This window comes from Sus scrofa, chromosome 4 (assembly GCF_000003025.6).
Source record: "Sus scrofa isolate TJ Tabasco breed Duroc chromosome 4, Sscrofa11.1, whole genome shotgun sequence".
Taxonomy (NCBI): domain Eukaryota; kingdom Metazoa; phylum Chordata; class Mammalia; order Artiodactyla; family Suidae; genus Sus; species Sus scrofa.
Genome location: NC_010446.5, coordinates 33,670,902 through 33,696,133, shown reverse-complemented (window position 1 = coordinate 33,696,133; position 25,232 = coordinate 33,670,902). Strand labels below are relative to the sequence as shown.

At 38.3% G+C, this 25,232-nt stretch overlaps 1 protein-coding gene across 1 annotated transcript in view; it reads left to right on the top strand.

Moving 5' to 3' along the window:
- Positions 1 to 23,267, top strand: part of DCAF13 (DDB1 and CUL4 associated factor 13) — a 32,022-nt gene extending 8,755 nt beyond the window's left edge. Inside the window, 7 exon segments of the mRNA XM_005662912.3 lie at positions 1,177 to 1,332; positions 5,598 to 5,675; positions 7,848 to 7,930; positions 14,685 to 14,849; positions 19,942 to 20,077; positions 21,200 to 21,363; positions 22,219 to 23,267. Of these exon segments, the coding sequence (XP_005662969.2) occupies positions 1,177 to 1,332; positions 5,598 to 5,675; positions 7,848 to 7,930; positions 14,685 to 14,849; positions 19,942 to 20,077; positions 21,200 to 21,363; positions 22,219 to 22,306 (870 nt within the window). The 3' untranslated portion in view covers positions 22,307 to 23,267.

Genomic DNA, 25,232 nt, shown 5'->3' with positions numbered 1-25,232 from the left:
TCTTTAGGTATATGCAGTTTTAAAATTAGTTCCCCCAGATTTCCTGTTGTGGCTCAGTGGTTAGCGAACCCGACTAGCATCCAAGAGGACTCGGGTTTGATCCCTGGCCTCGCTCAGTGGGTTAAGGATCCAGCATTGCCATGAGCTGTGGTGTAGGTTGCAGATGTGGCTCGGATCCTGAGTTGCTGTGGCTATGGCTGTGGCGTAGGCCGGCGGCTACAGTTCCAATTGGACCCCTAGCCTGGGAACCTCCATATGCCGCGGGTGCGGCCCTAAAAAGACAAAAAGACAAAAATAAAATAAAATTAGTTCACCATTTGAATATTATGTTTCGTATTTATCTAGGTCCTGCTTTTTAGGTTTCAAAAAGTTCAAAATATTCTTTTTTGAAATGAGGGATCCAGTCCATGGTCAGGGTCTTGCTGCATGCTAATGGTTGATCTAAATGTTCTTGAAGGGACATGGAGGTGGGATATAAGTATGAAGTGGAAATAATTTGCAGATGGTAAAAAATTAGTAATTCCTAAAAAAAATTGTTTTCATTCTTGTAAAGAGTATTTTCTCTAGTAGTTCCAAAGATAGTCTTTCCCCTTCTCTGTGGTATTGGGGATTATTTCTTATGTGGAAGAGTCTGTAGGACTTGCCTTCATGAATAGAAAATAATTCTAAACCTGTGGATGCTGATAAGAGTTCTTAAAAGCTTAAAGTATTGGCTAAGTAGTTCCCTTTAATTTGCTTTGCAGGATTTATGAGATTTTTTTGCTTTTAACAATCTTAGCAACCACAGTGTCCAATTTTATTTCTCCCCTTAAATTTTAATCCAGTTGTTTGTATCTATGTGTTTGTCCTGGGAATCAGTACTTCCTGTGTAAAATGTGGAATTAAGTTTTTTAGAAACAACCTTTACAATTCATTAGTCTCCGCCAAGATCCTTCAAAGATGATTTAAAAATTACTTCAGTGATATGTATTCATAATTGATACATCCCATGTTAACAGTTTTCTTTTTTTCCAAAATGTGTGATAAGGAACATCATGTCTTATGGTAGCTTCAAAAAAATTTCTGTGAGATTTTCTTTCATAAATGAGAGTGTAGAGAAATACATTAAAAATATTTTTCTATAGATTTGAAGTACTAATGAAAAGACTCATCTCTAACAACCTCTTTGCTTTAAAGACAGTATATACAGGAATTGATCATCACTGGAAAGAAGCTATTTTTGCCACATGTGGACAGCAAGTAGACATTTGGGATGAACAAAGAACCAATCCTATTTGTTCAATGACCTGGGGATTTGACAGTATAAGCAGTGTTAAGTTTAACCCAATTGAGGTAATGCTTCTTTTTGAAGTATGTTCTGCTTTTTATTTCCTTATTATCTAATAATATCAGCTCTGTTTAGGAAACTCAAGTGTGTGATATGAGAATTTTCTTTTTTTTAATTTTTATCATAGTTGATTTACAATGTTCTGTCAGTTTCTGCTGTACAGCAAAGTGACCTACCTAGTCATGCATATATATACACTCTAAGAATTTTCTGAATTTTAATGGTGTTCTGGGATTTGGCCAGTTTTTCAGATTATATCAAGATCTGCTACCATTGGTCAAATCTCAGTGTGTTTTGCCCACAGTTTAGTCCCAGATACCCTGTCCAGCACTGTTGGAGGAGGTTGTGTGTGCATGCTTGTGGGGGCAGAATCCAGGCACATACTGTCCTGTACAGCTTCAGTTTTACTTGTGCATTCAGTACTCATGTTCCACAGATTAACATCATTGTACCTTTAGGAAAATGGTTTTTTTTTTTTTTTTTTTTTTTTTTTTTGGAAAATGTTCATTTTTCTGAACTCTCTTGGAGGTCAGAAAAGGAATCTTGAGCATTGTTTTCTTTGTTTGTGGCAAGGGCACCAGTACTTCAAAATAATATGCGTGATTATTTTTGTACTACATGATAATTAGTCACATCACATTTTCCTTTGCTCAGAAGTCTGAATTTTGATTCCTAATTCCTTCCCGTTTCAATGGAAGAGTTGGAGACTAGCCTGCTTACTGTTTATTCAGGTCTGCATTTGGGAAAGGAGGCTGCCCTGAAGGCTAAGCTACCCCCTGGACTCCAGACCCTTCCCTGAGCTTTTTCTGAATACATAACAATTGATGAACTAATTGTCCAGAAGACTCAGTGGAGATGCCCTTTCATGCAGAAAGAAAAGGAAATCACTGCATATATAAGCTGATTTTAGAAGTTATCAGATTATCTTGTTAGATGATAGAGAGAAAATCCTGATAGGCAAGTTTTCTCAGAGACCCTAACTGTTAAAAGGAGGGAAAAAAGTTAAGTCAAAGTCTAAGTAGCAGGGTACTGGACTGAAGTGTTGTAGTATGAAGTGAACTTGGCCTTGGGGTGCTGCCAAGAAGCCAGTCAGAGGACACCCTTCCCGCCCCCAGCACACACCTAATACACAATTCTGGGAGAGGCTACAGGTTTAAAGCAGAGGTTGGCCACCTACGGTCTGTGAAAAAAAAAAGTTTCACTAGAACACAGCCATACCCTTTTGCTTATATATTGTTTCTAACTGCTTTTGCCCTGCAAAGTAGAGTTGAGTAAACACTACAGAAGTCATATGGCCTACAAAGCCTAAAATACATGTATTCTCTGGCCCTTTAAAGAAAAAGGTTGCTGCTGGCTGGTTCAGAGTATCTGTCCCTGCTATATCCTCCTCACACCATCTCCATCTCCCCTTCCTTCTTGCCCTTGCTCGTGGAAGTTGAGATATAGCACAAAGGGACAAGCCAGCTTTGTAGAGCCAAGCCGAAGTGACATTGGGCAGCAGCAGGCTATGAACACAAGCAATTTGTAGGAGTATTTTATGTCTTACTTGCTGTAAGTCTAGGCTGGAACTGTATTTCCTGCCAGTGTGCCTTTGCGTTGACCTTATACAAGTCACAGCTTTTCCTATATTTGTCTCTTTATTTTTAAAATGAGGTTAATTGTACCTTCCAGTGTACTTTATAGGTTTGTTGTAAGTGTAAAATGTGATAATATATGTGAATATTTTTAAAAGATGCTGCCCAAATTTAAGATGGTGGTGTAATTACTATTTTAAAAAAATAAACAGAAGAAACAGACAGATGCTGATTCCTGCTTCTCTAAAGGGTAAATGAGATCTTTTGTTCCTCTGTTTTGGTGGAACATCTGTGTCAGAAGAGCTGATAGCCAATTCTGAAGTCATAATTAATTATTAGTGATGACCTAGCCACCAACCATGTTTTTCACATTTACCTGTATAAAACTATTTGTTCAGCTCTGTGTGTCCATATGTTTTATTAACTTTATTTATTCATTTACTTATTTATTTAGTCTTTTTTTTTTTTTTTTAGGGCCACACCCATGGCACATGCAAGTTCCCAGGCTAGGGACTGAATCAGAGCCGTAGCTGTTGGCCTACACCACAGCCACAACGACTTGGGGATCTGAGGCACGACTGTGACCTACACCACAGCTCACGGCAACGCCGGATACTTAACCTACTGAGCGAGGCCAGGGATTGAACCTGCATCCTCATGGATGCCAGTCGAGTTCCTTACTGCTGAGTCACAGTGGGAACTCCTGTTTTATTAACTTTATGAACTAACTTAATGGTAAAAGCAAATGGTAGCATGTCTCTTATCCTACATTAAACTTAATGGAAAGGGTATGTTGCTGTGAACAATAGAGTGTATTTGTCCCCTCCAATCATTGTTAGTTAATTTTCCGTTAAAATATTGAAGCTGAGAATTCTGTTAAAGCCAAAAGTTTATTCTGAGCACTGCTACATTTTACAGTGTGAAAGTCAGCTTTCTGTCTAGGTAGAATTTTTTGCTTTGTTCAAGTTAAAGTCTTTACTTTTAAAAACAACCTGGTCAGCCCTGGAAGTGACATAGTGAGAAATTAAGAAAGATTGAGAGGTGTCAGAAGATTGAAAATCTCAGAGAGGAAGTGGTTTAAAAGGAGGGTGTTAGAAGGAACGGAGAAGAGATGGTGATGGTAGCATTGACTTATGAGTTTTATTTGAATCATGTACACATGTGTCGTAGGAGTTAGTAGGCCATACAGCTGTTTAATAAATCACTCTTCTTGTTCCCTGCACACTTGCAGTAGGAGTAGTAGCAGCCAGAGGCTGAGAATTGTATCAGGAACCATGAGCGAGGAGGAATGGTGCAGGGTAGGATTTGGGGCTCCACTGGTAGGTAGAGAGCTTATTTTCACTTAATGCCATGGATTGTGTAAGCACTTTGCATATTTTATAACTGACTTAAAAATACTTGAAACACCTTGAAACAGTGGGACAAAGGACAGGTTTAGTTTATATAGAGAGTTAATAAACATGAGAAAAATGTTTAACTGCTAATAAATCAATAATTAAGGAATTCCTGTTGTGGCTCAGTGGTTAACGAATCCGACTAGGAAGCATGAGGTCACGGGTTCGATCCCTGGCCTTACTCAGTGGATTGAGGATCCGGCCTTGCCATGAGCTGTGGTGTAGGTCGCAGACGTGGCTCGGATCCCGTGTTGCTGTGGCTCTGGTGTAGGCCTGTGTCTACAGCTTCAATTAGACTCCTAGCCTGGGAACCTCCATATGCTGCGGGTGTGGCCCTAGAAAAGGCAAAAAGACAAAAAAAAAAAAAAAAAGAGTTTGAGTTGTGGCTCAATGGTAACAAACCTGACTAATATCCATGAGGATGCAGGTTCGATCCCTGTCCTTGCTCAGTGGGTTGGGGATCCGGCCTTACTGTGAGCTATGGTGTAGGTTGCAAATGAGGCTTGGATACCGTGTTGCTGTGGCTGGCACCTTTAGCTCCGATTTAACCCCATAACCTGGGTACTTCCATGTGCCTTGGGTGCTGCCCTAAAAAGACCCCTTCCCCCAAATTAATACAGTCAGCCCCCATATCTATGGGTTCTGCATATGTGGATACAGAGGGCCAACTGTTAGGGACTTGAACTTCCATGGATTTGGGTATCCATGAGGGGTCCTGGAACTAGTTACCCACAGATACCAAGGGATGAAGGTATATAGGAAATGTTGCCATACAAATATTTTAGCTCCCTAATGCTGCCAGGTTGCAGTAAAATTGGTGTATTTCCACGTTGCGATGTATATTAGTACAACTTTTTGGAAAACACTTACCCCTAAATATTAAAAGCTATAGAATAGTTCATACTTTTTGATTTAGTAATACTACTACTAAAATTTTATCCTTAGGCAAAGAAAAGCTAAATATATGAAAATGTTTATTAAATGTTACTTATAATACTTAAGAGCAGGAAAGTTGAAGAATGGATAAGTAAAATACGTTGTTATAAAATAGAATGTAGAATTAGCCCTATACCATTATCACAGGCATCTAAAGTACGCGCATGGGCATTTAACAGTGAAAATACTTGATTTAGTTGCTGATATTACGACTGATTCATTGTACCCTCTTAAAATGGACTTTAATGTTATAACTTTGTATCCTAAACTTAAACATTATGGGCAATTAAATCATTTACTCATTGAATGGACATGGTTTGCTGCCAACCCTGGCTTTTAACTGGTGATTGTTGTATTTATTTTTAGACATTTCTCTTGGGAAGTTGTGCTTCTGACAGGAATATAGTGCTATATGATATGAGGCAAGCTACTCCTCTGAAAAAGGTGAGATTCTATTTGTCTTCTGCTTAATACAACACATTCCCCATAAGTCAAGTGACTGAAGATATGGAGCAGATGTTTTTTAAAAAATTCTTTTTAATGGAGATGTTCTTAGACCCCAGAGTGGTTACAATGGCATTCTCTCAATTCCTTGTTGCTCTTTAGAGACCCTTAAATTTCCATGAGGTACTGTATCCTAGTCGTCTTTGTGTCTTCCATGATGTCAGCAAATTTTAGGCATCTAATTCATACTTAGCGAATTGGGAGTTGTTAAAAAAGCATTGCATCCTGTTATGTCAGGCCCTGTAGTCATCATACAACACATATCGTATTTTATTCCAGAAGGTTTTATAACAGATTGCTATAACCAACTTTATTTGTTTAGTTATATGCCAGTTTGATGTTTTATTTAGACAAGCGCTGTCGTGTTCAAGGTGTCAGATTTCCCAACAGTTCTAAACCAGTCATTCTGGGACTTGGATTTCATAGTTAATACAACCTTAAGCTGATTCTAAAGAGGGAGAGAGGAGTACCATTATAAGTAAAAGGGTGTAAAGTTGGTTTCGAGTGCTAGAATTAAGAGAGTGCAGGAAGACCTGAACATCGTTCCTGTGCCACAAGTCATTGTCATAGTCAACGTGTAACAGAAATTTTGAAGTATTTTTGTTATTCCTGAATCATTTTTATAACATGTAATACATTCAGAAATATTACAAGTAGCTGGTATTCACTGAAGTTTGAGCTAGATATATAGGATAGTGTTTCCAAAGTATCACTCCAGTTGTTTCACCCATTCATATGATGTGGTGGGAAGATCTTACATGAACTTGGTTGTTAGACCTTAGGCAGGTAGGTTAATTTGTGCTCCTCTTGTAAAATGAGGAGCACAAATATTAATATTAATATTAATATTATAAATATTAATATTAATAACTACCTTACAGCACAATGGTGAGAACAAAACATGACACTTGAAGCATTTAGCAGAAAACTAACATGAAGTACCAGTTTAATAAATGGTAGGTTCTGCCCCCTTACCACCTCCATGTTCAGTTGATAATGGTACTTCATTATTTTTAGGCTGAAGAAAGGAACTGGAGTCTGGCTCTCAAGGGCCCATAAAATCCAGTCGCAAGTTGTATTCTATTTATTTATTTGTTTCAGTCAGTAAGGTAACATTTAAATAGGGCTTGTCACATGTACGTCACCTTGATGGATGCAGACATGCATGTTTTATTTCTTTGTTCTATCTGCTAAACTATCAATGTTTCTTTTCTCTCATACATGTAGTAGTTCTCAGTCAGGGGTTGTACTTCCCCACCAAGTATATTTTTGGAAGTGTTGGAGGGACATTTTAGAGACTGCTACTGGCATTTGATGTACAGACTCCCAAGAGGCTAAATATCCTACGGTGGACGGTCACATACAATAAAACATTACCTCGCCCAGAATTTTTTTTGAGAAACAGTGTAATATACTGGTCCTTCACACATCAGCTCAAATCATACTTATCTTTTGAAACCCTTCTTCTTCACTTTAACCCTATGCTCACCATTAGTTTGGCCCCTGATTTGATACTTAATTATTTGCTGCTTCATTTTTTATATATTACCTTTTCTTATATATGCCTCATTTTCCTGACTAAACTGTAAGCTTTTTGAGGTCAAGGGACCATTTATTAAGCATATTTATACTTTTCAATATTTACCACTCATGGAGTTCTCGTCATGGCTCAGTGGTTAACAAATCCGACTAGGAACCATGAGGTTGCAGGTTCGATCCCTGGCCTTGCTCAGTGGGTTAAGGATCGGCGTTGCCGTGAGCTGTGATGTAGGTCGCAGACGTGGCTTGGATCCCATGTTGCTGTGGCTCTGGCATAGGCTGGCAACCACAGCTCTGATAAGACCCCTAGCTTGGGAACCTCCATATGCCGCGGGGGCAGCCGTAAAAAAGACAAAAAAAAAAAAAATTTACCACTCTGCCTGTGTATTCAGGAAGTAGTTATTGATTTTCTTTTCCTGTTGCACCGAGCCAAGCTCTGTACACATTGTAGGTGTTTACTAAAGTATTTGCTTCAATCAGTGAAAAAAGAAGGAAAAGAAATAAGGTGGGAATCTATCCGTTTTAGAGGGACTTAATTTCATAGTAATGGGTTAATGTATGCTCCTTTCTCAGGTCATCTTAGATATGAGAACAAATACAATTGGCTGGAACCCTATGGAAGCTTTCATTTTTACTGCAGCAAACGAAGATTACAAGTAAGTTTCACCCTTTTTTATTTTTTTATTTTTTTGTCTTTTGTCTTAGGGCCACACCCTCGGTATATGGAGTTTCCCAGGCTAGGGGTCCAATCAGCTGTTGCTGCCGGCCTACACCACAGCCACAGTGATGTCAGATCCAAGTCGCATCTGTGACCTACACCACAGCTCACGGCAGTGCTGGATCCTGAGCCAGGCCAGGGTAGTTTCCCTCTTTTTTAACTTAACTTATTTCTATCAGTGATGACTCATTTGTATAAATCTTACTAATGAAATGTTTTCCAAGGTAGTATTCCTTCATATATGGAAGAAAATTGCTATTTGTTTTGCTAAAAAAAAAAATTCCGCATTAGAGAAATACTTCTTTAAAAAAACTCTCAATTTTCCGAGTTCCCATCAGGCCTCAGCGGTAATGAACCCGACTTGTATCCATAGGACGCAGGTTCAGTTCCTGGATTTGCTCTGTGGGTTAAGGATCAAGCGTTGCTATGAGCGTCTGTTCTGAGCGGAATCAGATGCAGCTCAGATCCCACGCGGCATAGGCTGCAGCGACAGCTCTGATTTGATCCATGTGCTGTGGATGTGGCCCTTAAGTAGACGAAAAAAATTTCTCATAGTTTTCAAAATGATATAGACCAGGGACAATAAACTATTATCTTTGGACCAAATCCTGTCTGTTGCTTGTTTCTAGTAAGTTTTACTGGAACAGAACCACATTTATTTATGTATGGAATATGGCTGCTTTTGTGCTGTAATGCCAAAATGTTTTCTGTTGCCAGTAGCTGCAACAGAGACCATATGACCCACAAAGCCAAATTTTTTTGTTGTTGTTGTCTTTTTAGGGCTGTACCTGTGGTATGTGGAGGTTCCCAGGCTAGGCGTTGAATTGGAACTGTAGCCACTGGCCTATGCCACAGCCACAGCCACAGCAACACCTGATCCCAGCCACGCCTGCAACCTACACCACAGCTCACAGCAACGCCAGATCCTTAACCCACTGAGTGAGGCCAGGGATTGAACCTGCATCCTCATGGATACTAGTCAGATTTGTTTCCTCTGAGCCATGACGGGAACGCCCCAAAAATGTTTATTGTTCGGCCCTTTACAGAAAAAGTTGGCTGATCTCTCTGATGTAGACCATATAAATAATGACAGGATTGGAGTTCCCTGGTGGCCTAACAGTTAAGTATCTGGTGTCACACCTGTGGTTTGGATTCGATCCCTGGCCCGGGAACTTCTGCGTGCCAAGAGCATGGCCAAAGAATGAATGAATGAATGAACAAATGAACTGCAAATATCTGCCTACAAAATATGTAGCTCTTCAGGTAGTTGATACTCATGTGGTCATGTTGTGGTCAGGTACTACTGTTACTTCGCTTAAACAAAAGGAAAAATAAAGTTTTAATCTTTACCTCAATATTCACAGATATATTATTCTGTGACTCCATGTAAAGATGATTTATCAGCCTTAAGTTCTTGACCTAGATGGAATTTTATGATTTCTTATATATTGCTTTAAAATTTGTTAAAGCGTTTCATATTAACTAACTTACTAGGACACATATGTTACCTGCTTTTTACAGATGAGGCTGTAGATGTCGGAAGTTTATTCTCCTAATGAGAAAAGAGTGTCTTATTTCATCTCTTTTTATCCAAAGCATGTAGTGTAGTGCTATGCATATGATGGATTTTTTTTTTTTTTTTGCGCTTTTTTTAGGGCTGCACTCTTGGCATATGGAGGTGCCCAGGCTAGGGGTCCAATTGGAGCTGTAGCTGCTGGCCTACACCAAAACTATAGCAACTCAGGATCTGAGTCAAGTCTGTGACCTACATCACAGCTCACAGCAGCACTGGATCCTTAACCCACTGAATGAGGCCAGGGATTGAACCCTCATCCTCATGGATCCTAGGTGGGTTTATTAACCACTGAGCCACAAAGGGAACTCCTGATGGATTCTTAACGTGTTTTTTGGAGAGGTCGAAGTTTGTCATTGGATTGAACTTAACATCTATACTTAAGTTCTTTGTTCCTTCTACTACTGTTATTTATGAAAATGTAAATGCTCAAAAATGGAGTTCTCTTGTGATGTAGCAGGTTAAGGACCTGTGTTGTCACTATAGTGGCTTGGGTTGCTGTTGTGGCGCAGATTTAATCCCTGGCCTGGGAACTTCCATATGCCACAGTGCAGCCAAAAAAAAAAAAAGCTCATACGTAAGATATTACATGACGCTCTCTTGGTACCAACTAAAAACATCTATTATGACTCTTCTGTAGTAAAAGGAGGCTCAATTGAACTCTAGTAACTAGTAATACCAAACCACATTAATTAAAACCCTTTTAGCTTTTATTGATGTTTGAAATTAAATGACCTTCTTCCAGTTAAAGACAATAAAAAATTGTCCTACTGACCAACCTTATTAAGGTTTCTAAAGTTTGTTCTATTTTGGCAAGATAGCTTCAGAGCATCCTTGGAATTTCTCAATTTTTGCCTTGGAAAGAATTACATATGGCACCTAAAGCAAAGAGCACATCTCTTGTAAGAAGTGACTGTTAGAATACCATAATTTGTCTTTTTGTTTTGTTTTGTTTTTGTTTTTGGTCTTTTTAGGGCCACACCTATGGCATATGGAAGTTCCCACCCAGGCTAGTGGTCGAATCAGAGCTGCAGCTGCTGGCCTGCACCATGGCCATAGCAACACTGGATCCTTAGCCCACTGAGTGAGGCCAGGGATTGAACCCGTGTCCTCATGGACACTAGTTGGATTTGTTACGACTGAGCCACAGTGGGAACTCCCATAATTGTTCTTAATTGAAAGTGATCTTGCTGTGATATCCTTTTTCTATATTTTTCATGTTTTATTTCCTGTCTTGCCCTTTAAATCATCTAATCATTCTCATTTAGAAACCTAAATTCAAGTCTAGACTCAACCAGTAACTATTGTAGAAATTTGGGCAAGTCATGTAAACTTAACGCCAATAGTGTAGTTTCATCATCTATAAGGTAACAGGATTGGGCAATTTCCCTTGTGACTCAGCAGGTTAAGAACCGAAAGAACCTGGCTAGTATCCATGAGGATGCACATTCAATCCCTGGCCTCACTCAGTGGGTTAAGGATCCAGCGTTGCCGTGAGCTGTGGTATAAGGTCACGTGTTGCTCTGGCTGTTTCATAGGCTGGCAGCTGCAGCTCCGATTTGACCCCTGGCCTGGGAATTTGCATATGCTGCAGTGCGGAGCTAAAAAGCAAAAAAAAAAAAAAAAAAAAAAAAAGATAACAGGATTGGAATAGACTATCCTTGAAGAATGGCTATGACTTGAAGCTTTGTTTATATAAACATTTTGCATCAAAATGGGTGATTTGTGTGGAATTTGTGTAAGTTCTTAACCTTTTTCTCATGTAGAAATTAAGACAATTAGTAAAGAAACAGAATTTACCAAAACAAAACAAACCTGATTGAGAACTATTGCTCTAGATAAGGTATATAAAGCAGTTGTCGACTCAGAATTTTTTATTAAAGTATACTTAATTTACAGTGTTGTATGAATTTCTACTATACAGCAAAGGGATTCCATTATACATATATGCATTCTTTTAAAAAAAATTCTGATTCTTTTATCATAAGACATTGCATGTAATTCTCTATGCTATACAGTAAGACGTTTTTTATCCCGTCCATGTGTAATGACTTATGTCTGCTAACCCCAGCACCCTCCCCCATGGCAAGCACAGGTCTGTTCTCCTTGTCCATGAGTCTGTTTTTATTTTGTAGATAGGTTCATTTTTGTCATATTTTAGATTCCACATATGAGTGATATCACATGGTATAGATGTCTTTCTCTGTCTGATTTCACTTACTAAGATAATCTCGAGGTCCATCCATGTTGCTGCAAATGGCATTATTTTGTTCTTTTTTATGGCTGAGTATTATTCCATTGTGTATATGTACCACATCTTCTTTATCCATTCATCTGTTGATGGACATTTAGATTGTTTCCATGTCTTAGCTATTGTGAATAGTGCTGCTATGAACATAGGGGTGCATGTATCTTTTTGAATAATAGTTTTATCTGTATATATACCCAGGAGTGGGCTTGCTGGACCATATGGTAGTTCTATATTTAGTTTTCTGAGGACCCTCCATACTATTTTCCATAGTTCTATACCAACTTTCATTCCCACCAACCAGAAATTTAACCTCAAAGATCAGTATGACTTTGGCTAAAGATTTTAGAAGAGAACAATGACTTGTCTCTTGATGAGAATATCATGGTATTTGAGAGTTTTATCATTGGCATCAGTGACTTTTTGTAGTAATGGTATTAAAAAATAATCTATTCTATCCTGTTCTGTTTGCTTTTTTTAGGGCTGAACCTATGGCATATGGAAGTTCCCAGGCTAGAGGTCATATCGGAACTGCTGCCTATATCACAGCCACAGCAATGCCAGATCTGAGCCACATCTGTGACCTACACTGTAGCTTGTGGCAATGCTGTATACTAAACCTACTGAGTGAGGCCAGGGATTGGACCTGCATCCTCATGGATACTAGTTGGGTTTGTTACCACTGAGCCACAAGGGAAATTCCCCAGAAATACTCTTTTTAAAGTGTAGGTTCTTTTGTTAAATTTTTGTCTTGAAATAATTTTAGGCTTACTGAAAAGTTATAAAAATAGTTCCTGTCAGCCAATTTCCACTAATGTTAATGTCTTACATCACCATAGTTCTCTTAGCAAAAACCAAAAAGTTAGTATTAGTACAATATTGTTAACTACAGACTTTATCCCATCACAATTCTTTCCACTAATGTTCTTTTACTATTTTAGGATTCAGTGCAGGATCCCACATTGCATTTGATTATCATGTCTCCTTAGTCTGCTCAGTCTGTGGCCTCCTCAAGCTTCCCTTGTCTTTTATTACCTTAGTACATTTTTTTTTTTTTTTTTTCTTTTTAGGGCTGCACCTACAGCATATGGAAGTTCCCAGATTAGGGGTTGAATTGGAGCTGCAGCTGCTGGCCTGAGCCACAGCCACAACACCAGATCTGAGCTACATCGGAGACCTATGCTGCAGCTTGTGGTAATGCCGGATCCTTAATCCACTGAGTGAGGTCAGGGATCGAACCTGCATCCTCATGGATACCAGTTGGAATCTTAACCCTCTGAGCCACAACGGGAACTCCATGCCCTTAGTACTTTTGAGAAGATCTTGTCAGTTATATTGTAGACTACCCTTAATTTGGGCTTAACTGATGTTTTATTATTATTTTATTGAGAGTATGAATTTTTGGCAAGAATACCACAAAACTGAAATGCCCTTCTTGGTGCATCAAATCAGGGGTACGTGATGTCAGTACCTCTTATTACTGGTGATGTTAACCCTGATGATTTAATTAACATGGATGGATCTGTTTTTTCCACTATAAAGTTGTAATTTTTTCCTTTTGTAATTAATATTTCTTCGGGGAGATACTTTGAAATTATGTCGATATCTTGTTTCTCCTCAAACTTTTGCTAGCTAATTTTAGCATCCAGAAGTATTTTGATGTTAAGAACTTGGTCACAGTAAGGCTGTATTCCTGCTGCCCATCATCTCTTGGCTCATGTGAAGCACTGTTTTTTCAGTTGTCAATTAAGAATTTTTAAACCTTGTGGAGTTCCCATTGTGGTGCAGTGGTTAACGAATTCAACTAGGAACCATGAGGTTGCGGTTTCGATCCCTGGCCTTGCTCAGTGGGTTAAGGATCCGGCGTTGCTGTGATCTGTGGTGTAGGTTGCAGATGTGGCTTGGATCCTGTGTTGCTGTGGCTCTGGCGTAGGCCAGTGGCTATGGCTCCGATTCCACCCCTAGCCTGGGAACCTCCATAGGCCACTGGAGCGGCCCTAGAAAAGACAAAAAGCCAAAAAAAAAAAAAAAAAAAAAAAAAAATTTTTAAACCTTGAAAGTCATGAAGTTGTCATTTTTACCAATTGTAATTGTACACACAGTGTAGTTTTCTAATTTTAGTGTACCCTTTGCAAAGCTGAGCTCACTCGTATATATCACTGATGGAGTATAAGTTAGTGTAACTTTGTTGGAAACGATTTGTCAACTCCAAAGCTTTAAAAATGCTCCTGCCTTTGGACTTAATAATTCTACTTATAGCAATCTGTTCAGATTTAGTTGAATCCATCCCTTTCAATTAAAGATTAAAAGTTACAAATTAGAATTTCAAAATTTCATTTTAAGAATAATAATGAAACATTGAAAACTATTAATAAATTTCTTTAAATCAATTATTTTAACTGATATTTACATATAAAACCATTAAAATAATTTCAGAGATTATTAATGGATATATGCTCATAATATACTACATGAAAGCGCTTTTTACAGTATTATCTTAATTTTATTAAAAGGTATATAATTAAATAGCATGATGAAAAGATTAGAAATGATTACACTGTACTAACTGACTTTCCCTGGGCAGTGGAATTAAAATAGGTTTTGTACACTTTTTGTATTCTTTTGAAGTTTGCACATTTTCTACAGTGGAATTATGCTTATAAGGATGAAGATGTGTAAATATAACCTTAAGGAAAAATAAAAAAACCTCTTGGTATTTTTCCCTCTCCCTTAGCTGTTATGTAAAAATTGAGCTGTTTATTTAGATATGCATTATTTAGCTAGTAGTCTTATTTTCACTAGTTCTCTTAGTACTGCATATGCTCTTTTAAAATAGAAATTCATGTCAAATAATTTAAAATCCTTTTACAGCTTATATACTTTTGATATGCGTGCGCTGGACACCCCTATAATGGTGCATATGGATCATGTGTCTGCGGTGCTTGATGTGGATTACTCTCCCACTGGGAAAGAGTTTGTGTCTGCTAGTTTTGATAAGTCTATTCGAATCTTTCCTGTGGACAAAAGTAGAAGCAGGTATGTAATAACCAATAAACATTTGTTTGTGATTTTTTTTTTTTCCTTGATCCTCATTTATCTTTTTTGAAAAGTTATTTGATTGTGTGTTTATGATGGGGCTCACACTATGTATTGTGACTTGGGGTACCAACTTCCAGTGCATCATCTATGGCAGAACATCAGCCTACTGGGCAGTTTCTTCATTGAACAGGATATTATCTTTATATAATTCATTGCCGTGAAATCTTAGTGTTTGCCTTAGAGTAAAACATTATTTTTAAGTGTTTTATAATAATTTTTTTAAATAAAGACTTAATTTTTTTCAGAGGAGTTTTAGGTTTACAGCAAAATTGAGAGGAAAGTAGAGAGATGTCCCATATATCCTCAGCCCCTACTCATGCGTAGCCTCATAGGAGGGTACGTTTCTTACCCCGCCAGATTGTAGGATGGACCTACACTGACACATCATGATTGCCTTAAATTCATAGTTTACCTTCGGGTTCACTCTTGATATTTTTCACTGCCCTAAAATCTAGTAAACTTTAAAAAAAATTTAGTGAAAACTTAGATAAAGATTTCCCTAGTGCAGTTTAAGAGTGATTAATAACAATAATACTGGCTCTCCCAGACCACTGGGGATATGCAACACCCCCCACCCGACATGATGGCAGTAAGGAGCACCAATAACAAGAATGATGATTAGTATTAAATGTTATAACAGGGGGAAAATGATATTAAAATTTAAAAAGAAGATAGATCGTAAAATTATATATGTATATAAGGATATGTGTATATATATCCATAAAATACATGCATGCATGTAGGCTATACATATACTTGCTTGGGTGGCCTAGTCTTGCTTCATGGAATTAGAGTTCACTGTGGGAAAAGGTGGATGTGGTAAAAGATAACAAGGAATGATTGGAAATTGTAGAAAAGGAAAAAAGAAAACTCAGTAGAATCAGGGAAGGAAAGAACAGAGAACCTATGCATTAAGGATGGGAGGTGAAGATTGGGGCTGGAGGACAAGGGTGTGGAGCTGGTAATGCACTTTCCCCGGCTTCGTAAAGATTGATCACAGAGCATTTTTCTGGGACCCTTGCTTCACTTAAAACAAGCTTAGAGAACGTTCAGTTTGGTGTTTTAACTGGAACACGGTGACGAAGACGTCTTACCATTTTAGTGCAGTGATGAGAATTTTGATCCTTATGCTTGAGGATAAGTAGCCTAGCTTCTACAGTGGTAAAGGTTTCTGAACTTTCTGAAAAAATGATGTTCATTTTCAAAGGCACATCCTCTTGACTTACCATCTTTTTGTTCGTTCCATCAGTGCCAGGACTAGGGTATTTCTAAGTGAGCTGCCCAGGGTATAGGATTCAAGGAGTTTCTCATTCTCAGGGTCATGCAGGTGCCAACCATGCATCTGCCCACCCTGAAAGTAAGAACCTCTTAAAGTGTACACCATAGGTACTTCATTAGTCCCAGCCCTGTGTTCGCAACCAAAAGATCTTTCAGATGGAGCCTCTTCCTTAGAGTTATGCAGCTCTTCCATACCTTTTTTGGTCATAGCCAATCAGCTTGTCTAACTCTGTGGTATTTTCCCTTGTGACAGTTGCCTTCTCTCCTCTAATTTGAGCAAATGATATTTTATATCATGATGAATTATTAGCAGATAATTGTCATTATCACCATTTATATGATTAAAAAGGTACTTGTGAGTTTCTGCTGTGGCTCAGTGGGTTAAGAACGCAACGCAGTATCCATGAGGATGCAGGTTTGATCCCTGACCTCGCTCAGTGGTTTAAGGATGCAGTATTGCCACAAGCTGCAGTGTAGGTTGCAGATGCAGCTTGGATCTGGCATTGCTATGGCTGTGGCATTGGCCAGCAGTTGCAGCTCCACTTTGACCCCCAGCCTGGGAACTTCCTTATGCTGCAGGTGTGGCATAAAAAGAAAAAAAAAAAAAAAGTTGCTTGAATTTGAATCAAAAGCATATTGACTTGGTGTTCTGGTGATTTTGACCTTCATTCCATCAGCTCCCTTGAAGAACTCCTGGGGTTGTTTCCTAAGTGGCTGTTGGAGCTAATCTGATATTCTCCAGACTGTCACAAAGGTTCATGGGAATAATTCAGTCAGGCCAAGGCAAGACTGATAGTTTCTATTCTTCTTACCTCTCTGGAAAATATTAAAAATCAAGAGAGTGTGACCCTCCATCATGTCTCAGCACTAAGATCTCCAAAGGTGGTAAATAGGACAATACTTTTCTAACATGATGCATAAGCAGACACAAAGAATGGGAAAGAACAAAGAAAGACTATGAGAAATGGGAATGTTTGGGCACCTATGATCCCAAGAGCCCCCCGACTGAGTTCAAGCTGAATTATTCTAAAGCTAATGTGGGCAGTTAAAAAATGAGTCTAGTTAAAAGCGCAGATTATTCCAAAATTGTATGAAGTGGGGACTTATACCACATCTCCGGGGAATTTTCTCCTGATATCATTTGGAGATATTTTAAATTACAACTTTAATATGTGTTACTTCCTGTTGGATTTAGATATAAATGGTATTCCCACTGACTTTAACCTTTGTCTGCTTAAAAGCTACTTCTGGTTTGTTTCTGTGGTCACTCTAGTTTCCTATCATTATAAACATCAAATAATACAGACAATACTTCGAATAACCTGTGGGTTTTTTTGTCTTTTTTTTAGGGCTGCACCTACGACATATGGAGGTTCCCAGGCTAGGGGTCGAGCTGTATGTAGCTGCCAGCTGTAGCTGTAGCTGCCAGCCTACACCACAGCCAATAGCAATGCAGGATCTGCGACCTACACCACAGCTCACAGCAACGCCGGATCCTTAACCCACTGAGCTTTAAGGATCAAACCTGCATCCTCATGGATCCTAGTCAGATGTTTCACTGAGCCATGATGGAAACTCCCTGTTTTGTTTTTTTTTTTAACTTTCCTTTGAAAGACTTTAAAGTATATTTTTAAGGTAAATTTTGAGTAGGTCTTCAAAAACTACAGTTAAGTCTGTATTTGAAAGTAGGCCTCTACTGGGATATTCATTATTTACTTAGCAAACAAGTAAATCAGTTGCATTCACTTGGAACAATTATTTATCTTGATGATGTAAAAAATTTAAGTTTTTAAACATATTTATCTCCAAATACTGTAACTTATATTTACCTTTATGTATCTAAGTGCAAGCATAAAAACATCTAGAAGTTAAGAACTCTGTATCATTTACCATCAAGGAGCATTCTGAGTTGGTTAAGTGACTAACCATTGGATTTGTCTGATCTAATAATATATGAACAGATTATTTTTAGTGGTTACCAAAGCCTAAATAAATTTCTTTTTCTTTTTTTTCTTTTTTCTTTTGTCTTTTTGCCTCTTCTAGGGCTGCTCCCACGGCATATGGAGGTTCCCAGGCTAGGGGTCCAATCAGAGCTGTAGCCGCCAGCCTAACCAGAGCCACAGCAACTTGGGATCCAAGCCGTGTCTGTGACCTACACCACAGCTCACGGCAACACTGGATCCTTAACCCACTGAGCAAGGCCAGGAATCAAACCCTCAACCTCATGGTTCCTAGTCAGATTCGTTAACCACTGCGCCACGACGGGAACTCCATGAATTTCTTAATATTTAAGTTCAATACATTGCTTTGGGGAAAAAGGATCTTAAATAGGTGAAGATTATAAGAATTGAGTCGTGTAAAAGCAGAGCATTGAGAGAAGAAAGAGCAGTCGGTCTCGTCTACTTTTTGTTTTAATAATAGGATGTTCTGGAGTTCCCGTCGTGGCGCAGTGGTTAACGAATCCGACTAGGAACCATGAGGTTGCGAGTTCGGTCCCTGCCCTTGCTCAGTGGGTTAACGATCCGGCGTTGCCGTGAGCTGTGGTGTAGGTTGCAGACGTGGCTCGGATCCCGCGTTGCTGTGGCTCTGGCGTAGGCCGGTGGCTACAGCTCCGATTCAACCCCTAGCCTGGGAACCTCCATATGCCGCGGGAGCGGCCCAAGAAATAGCAACAACAACAACAACAACAACAAAAGACAAAAAAAAGACAAAAAAATAAATAAATAATAGGATGTTCTTTCTGATCCTCCTCCCTCATTTAGAAGTAAGTTTCTCATGTTTTATCTACATGTTCATTTAAGAGCTCAAATTGTATCTGTTAGAAACAGTGTAATAGACCAGTTTTATAAGTGAAGTTCAGAGATGTTTTTATAGATATGAATTCTTTTTGATTTCATCATCGTGTATAGGTTTTCTTTTACCATGCAGAGTTTGCTGAATCTGTTTCCTTTCTCTTAAGAACTCTGTATTTTGAATCGCTTAATCCAGATATGGAAATTTTACTGCTCCAGAAGTATCATCTTTTTATTTTTTCTGACCTTGGGTTTTATTTGCTTTTTAATGCTCTGCTTAACACTTCCTGATATAGTATCTTCTGTGAATTCACTTAGCATGTTTCACAGCCTTCCAAAGAGGTATGATATTTAACATCTCCATTTGTTAAATGATTCTTTAACTCACCAGACACCTCTCTAGCCCTCCCTTTCTTTTCACATACGGAAAACATCAACTCTTAGTTCAGTTAATTAAGATTTTTAAACAATTTGACCAAAACAGAAATCAGACAATAGGATCAACATATCAGGATGTGCTCTTTGAATGTTGTTGCATTTATTTTCCAGTAAAATGAATCCCCAAAAACGTGTGGTGGTTGACCTTATTGTTAAACAATCACTTTAGCGTCAACATATTTTATTTGTATTATATTATGTATTTATCTGTATTATTTGTATTATGTATTTATTTGCATTATTTTGTGAACTTTTCTGGCCATCTGGTCTTGCTTATAGTTTGTTTATACTTATTCTTTATGGATTAGAACTTCTCTGAAGGCAGGATTTTTTTTTTTTTTTCAATTCTCTTAGCATAGAATCTTGTTAGTTTGGTTCAATGAAAATACACCTAAATGAGTTTTAATTTGTCTTTTATACTCTGTTAGGACTCAAAATGTTAAACTGATACTTGATAAGCTGTGGTTAAAGAAAATATTTACCAAATTGCTAAGGTTTTTAACTTAATTCCTCTTCTGCAGAGAAGTGTATCATACAAAGAGAATGCAGCATGTTATCTGTGTAAAATGGACTTCTGACAGCAAGTACATTATGTGTGGATCTGATGAAATGAACATTCGTCTATGGAAAGCTAATGCCTCTGAAAAATTGGGTGTGGTAAGAGATCCTGTTTTCTTTCATTGTCATAAAGCTTCAAATTTAATTTAATGTCATAACATTATAAAGAGAATTTATTTGAAGTGTGTTGTGATGAAAAGAAATAACAACAAAGCAGACAGGGTTGTTGAAATTTACTTTTTTCATGTCAGAAGCGCCTTCAGAGGCTTTTGTTAATTCAAATGTTTGATCATATTTGAGCCTTCTTGTTTCTTTGTGGTTTTCTTGAGGTTGGGAGAGAAGATGTAGCTTAGAATTTAGATCACCTATTTCTTCTGTTAAAGGAATAATAATCAGGCAAATCAAAGACTCCAAGTCCCTGTGAGGTATTTTAATATCGAAGACACAGTAAAACACTTAACTTTAAAAAAAATACACAACTTTAGACTTTAAAAAAAGATTCAGTGAAAATATAGCAGATACTACCATTAGCTAGCTACCTCTGGATTGTGAGTTACATTTGATTTTTGTTGTGTTCTTGATGTTTTTCTAAATATCTCATGTTTTCTATAAGAAACATACAGAGTGTTACTGGAATAAATACTAAGTTTAAGAAGAAGTTAAGTGTGGGTTCTTTTCTATTTAGCCCTGGTAGGATAATCAAGGTATGTTAAGCAGTAATTAACGATAATTTAATTTTAGGTTTAGTGATTAGTAAGTAATACATTATGCCTAGGTTTCAGTTCATCATTATATGCTCCCCTAAATCATATCATCCTTAACAGTTGTTAAACAAAGGCTAGTTGTTATGGCATCAAACACTTTTTCCTTTTATTTATTTTTACAGAAAAAAAATGTTGAGTGATTCATTTAGGTGGCTGTTTCTGTGTTATGTATACCTAGGCTAGGTCTAACTCAGTGGTCCACAGAGGCCGATTCCCTCAGAACTGCTCTTTTGCATTTGGTGGCATCCATCTACATTGTACGTATGTTGCCTAGAAGGAAATTCAGTGCTCACAGAACCTGTATCACTAACATAACCTTGTAGAGGTACAGTTACATTAGCAATTGTGGTTGCATGTCATGAAAGCTTAGTCTGGGGGGAAACGTCGCTTCTTAACTCTGTTATACTGAAGCAAAACAACTCACTATTCATTAAAATATCAAAATGCATTTTTTCAGCTTACATCACGAGAAAAAGCAGCCACAGATTATAATCAGAGGCTAAAGGAGAAATTCCAACATCATCCTCATATAAAACGTATCTCTCGTCACCGACATCTACCAAAATCTATCTACAGCCAGATTCAGGAACAGCGTATCATGAAAGAAGCTCGTCGACGAAAGTATGTTTTGGCGCATTTGCCTCTCTCCCAGTACCCTCTCCTAATTCCCGCCTCGGAGCTCATCAAAAACAAACAAACAAGGCACCTGCCTTTTAAGGGAATAGTTTATATGCTCTTGTACGTTAGAGGTGTTTTTGAATACTTCTCTGGGTTTTTTTCTTTTTCCTGATAAACAGAGAAGCAGTGGTCATCTAACATGGTGAGGATTTTCATTACCTATCTTTGAGAATATGTTTAAAGGACAGTGACAATGACATGTATCAAAGTAAGAAAATGCTTACTAAAAAACCATTGTAAATGATAATGTTTTTTTTTTTTAATGACTTCTCCTATAGCTGGAATTAAGAGATATTATGCATTTTCCAAATTAAAGACTGCCAAGAACATTTCTTAAATAAAAATTTTTCTAATATGCTTCATCATAACATTTGGAATCTAACATTTTGGCTCTAAAGCAGAGCTTTCCACCCCCCCATTTCCCCTGTGGAATATTCTCTTTGCAGTCCTTGAGTTCATGTAAAGTACTATGGAAATTCTAAGAGCTGTTTTTTTTTTTTATTAAACTATGCAAGTTATTATTATTTTGTCTTTGGGTAGATGTTAGGGTTGAATCTTTTAAATACTTTAATAACTGCCCAAGTTTTTAAATATAGTAAAGGACACCAATATGTCATAAGAGAAGTAATTAAATAAGTTATCGAAGGTTAATTTCTAGCTAATCTCAGCTAGAAAACTTTTTTTTCAGTACATGGTTTTCTAGTGAAAGAAAATGATTTGTGATTTTTCTGAGAATGTTTTCTTTGGTTAAGATGACTTCTCATAAACTTGCTTATATTTTATACATTTTATTTCTAGGGAACTGAATCGTATCAAACATAGCAAGCCTGGATCTGTACGGATTGTGTCAGAGAAGAAGAAACACATAGTGGCAGTTGTGAAATAATATTTGGTATTCCTACTATACTGATATATAATTATTAAGTTTTGCTTTGTGAACTCTACAAATAAAAGTTCTGGCTCTAGTATAACCACAGAACAGTTTAGTTGTATGTGTAGAGCTTAGTCATTGCACATTTTTGCTCTCCTGGAAAACTCTCTTTAAAGGTGGCCCGATTGAAAGATTATCTGATATTTTATTCTTGATCTTCTTTCTTAATTCATTGAAAAATACAATATTTACAAACTTATTTTTTGCTGTTAGAAATTGCAGATGTACTTTTGCTTTGTTCTGTTACTTTAGACACTCCACAGTTCAGTTTACGTTTGTGACCAAACATCTCTTTTGTGACCTTAAATATTACTTTGTGGGTTTTTTTGTTGTTGTTGTTTTTGTTTTTTTGGTCTTTTTAGGGCTGTGCCTGTGGCATAGGTAAGTCGCCAGGCTAGGGGTCAATCGGAGCTGTAGTTGCCAGCCTACACCATAGCCACAGCAACACCGGATCCTTAACCCACTGAGCGAGGCCAGAGATCAAACCTGTGTCCTCATGGATACTAGTCAGATTCATTTCTGCTAAGCCACGATGGGAACTCCTTTAAAATATTACTTTGGATAATTATTGCAATACTTCCAGTATCCCATATAACATGTAGAAGAATTATGTCAGAATCTATTTCAGTTTTGTTTTTTTTTTTTGGCTGCATTCAAGGCATGTGGAAGTTTCTGGGCTAGGGACTGAACTTGTGCAGAAGTTGCAGCCTGTGCCATAGCTGCATCAATGCTGGATCCTTAACTCGCTGTGCCACACAGGAACTTTTCCGAACATGTTTCAATTGAATTTATTTTCTGTGTTTTATTTATATTTGGCTTTTTGAGATTTTAAAGATGATCAGCCTACATTTATATAACTTTGCTGAACGATAATAATTATAACTGTGGCCAAGATAATAAAACATCTTTTTCCTCAGCACTGTGACTTTGATCCATGTTTGCTAAATAATTTCTCTTTAATCTGACTAAATTGTAGATAGCTCTGTGTGATATAGGTTGGATTTTTTTTTATCAGCTTAGTAAACTATATATAAACCTAATTTTTAGAAAAGTATAATTTAAAAAGATTAAAAATCCAAAGGAAAATATTTTGTTTAAGAATGTGTGTGTGGGAGTTCCCATCGTGGCGCAGTGGTTAACGAATCCGACTAGGAACCATGAGGTTGCGGGTTCGGTCCCTGCCCTTGCTCAGTGGGTTAACGATCCGGCGTTGCCGTGAGCTGTGGTGTAGGTTGCAGACGCAGCTCAGATCCCACGTTGCTGTGGCTCTGGCGTAGGCCGGTGGCTACAGCTCCGATTCAACCCCTAGCCTGGGAACCTCCATATGCCGCGGGAGCGGCCCAAGAAATAGCAACAACAACAACAACAACAACAAAACAACAACAAAAAAGACAAAAACAAAAAAACAAAAAAAAAAGAATGTGTGTGTGTGTGTATTTTTTTTTTTTTTTTTTTTTTTGTCTTTTTGCCTTTTCTAGGGCTGCTCTGTGGCATATGGAGGTTCCCAGGCTAGGGGCCGAATCGGAGCTGTAGCCACCGGCCTACACCAGAGCCACAGCAACTCGAGATCCCAGCCATGTCTGCAATCTACACCACAGCTCACAGCAATGCCAGATCCCCAACCCACTAGCAAGGCCAGGGATCGAACCCGCAACCTCATGTTTCCTAGTCAGATTTGTTAACCACTGCGACATGACGGAACTCCGAGAATGTATATATTTGTAATATAATATTTAAAAATGCACAGGGGTGATAAAGGTCACAATCTGGAGAGTGGGAGGAGGATACGATCAGGGTGGGATACACAGGAGTTTTGAACTCTTTGGATAAGATTTCTTTCTTAGGCTATGTGTTCATTCTGTTATTTTTTGTGTGTGTACTTTCTTGGATATCTTAAATATTTCGTCATTTCTTCCTAAGGCTGATAAGAGATCAGCCATCTACCTTTTACTCCTTATGATCTCTTGTAGGCCTCAAATTACTTGATTTACAAGATGAACCAAGTTTTCTTGTGTGTCTATACTGCTGTAGTTTGGATATGGTTTCAAAGAAAATATGCAAATACTGATCCATAGACATGAGCTTCTGTTTCATTTTGAATCCATCAAGAAGCAGATTCCTGTGGATTAGACGTGTTGCAAGAGATTTATTAGAGGGAATTGTCTTTGAAGGATAAGGAGGCAGGGAGAACCTTCCCTCTCGACCTCTGTGGCAAGAAGCAGGAAGGAAAGAAAGAAGGAACACGGGACAAGAACAGTAGTAGGACTGGGTAGGACTGCTGGGCAGTTCTAAAAAAGGTTGGGCCAGGGTCTTGGGGTATCTTGAACCAAAGTCGCTTGTCAGAGGAGTTCCATGTTTGTGCAAGGTTGGGGTGGTGCCAGTACCCTCTGTGCTTAGTCACTGGCAGGGATCAGCCCTGGGACGGCCTGGCCTTGCAGCAATGCAGTGGTGAATCGAAGGATCCCCCTCAGCTGGGACTCAGTCAGCTGTGCTTCCTCCAGCTCATACTCTTGAGGGAATGCTGAACAGAGCTTTCTATATCTGCACCCCTTGCAGGAGTTCTCGTCATGGCTCAGTGGTTAACGAATCTGACTAGGAACCATGAGGTTGCGGGTTTGATCCCTGGCCTTGCTCAATGGGTTAAGATCTGGCGTTGCCGTGAGCTATGGTGTAGGTTGCAGATGAGGCTTGGATCTGGCGTTGCTGTGGCTCTGGCATAGGCTGGTGGCTACGGCTCCGATTCGGCCCCTAGCCTGGAACCTCTATATGCCGAGGGAGCGGCCCAAGAAATGGCAAAAAGAAAAAAAAAAGAAAAAAAATCTGCGCCTCTTGCACCACATAGACTCACTTCTTGCTGGATTGGGAAGCAACTCCATGATAT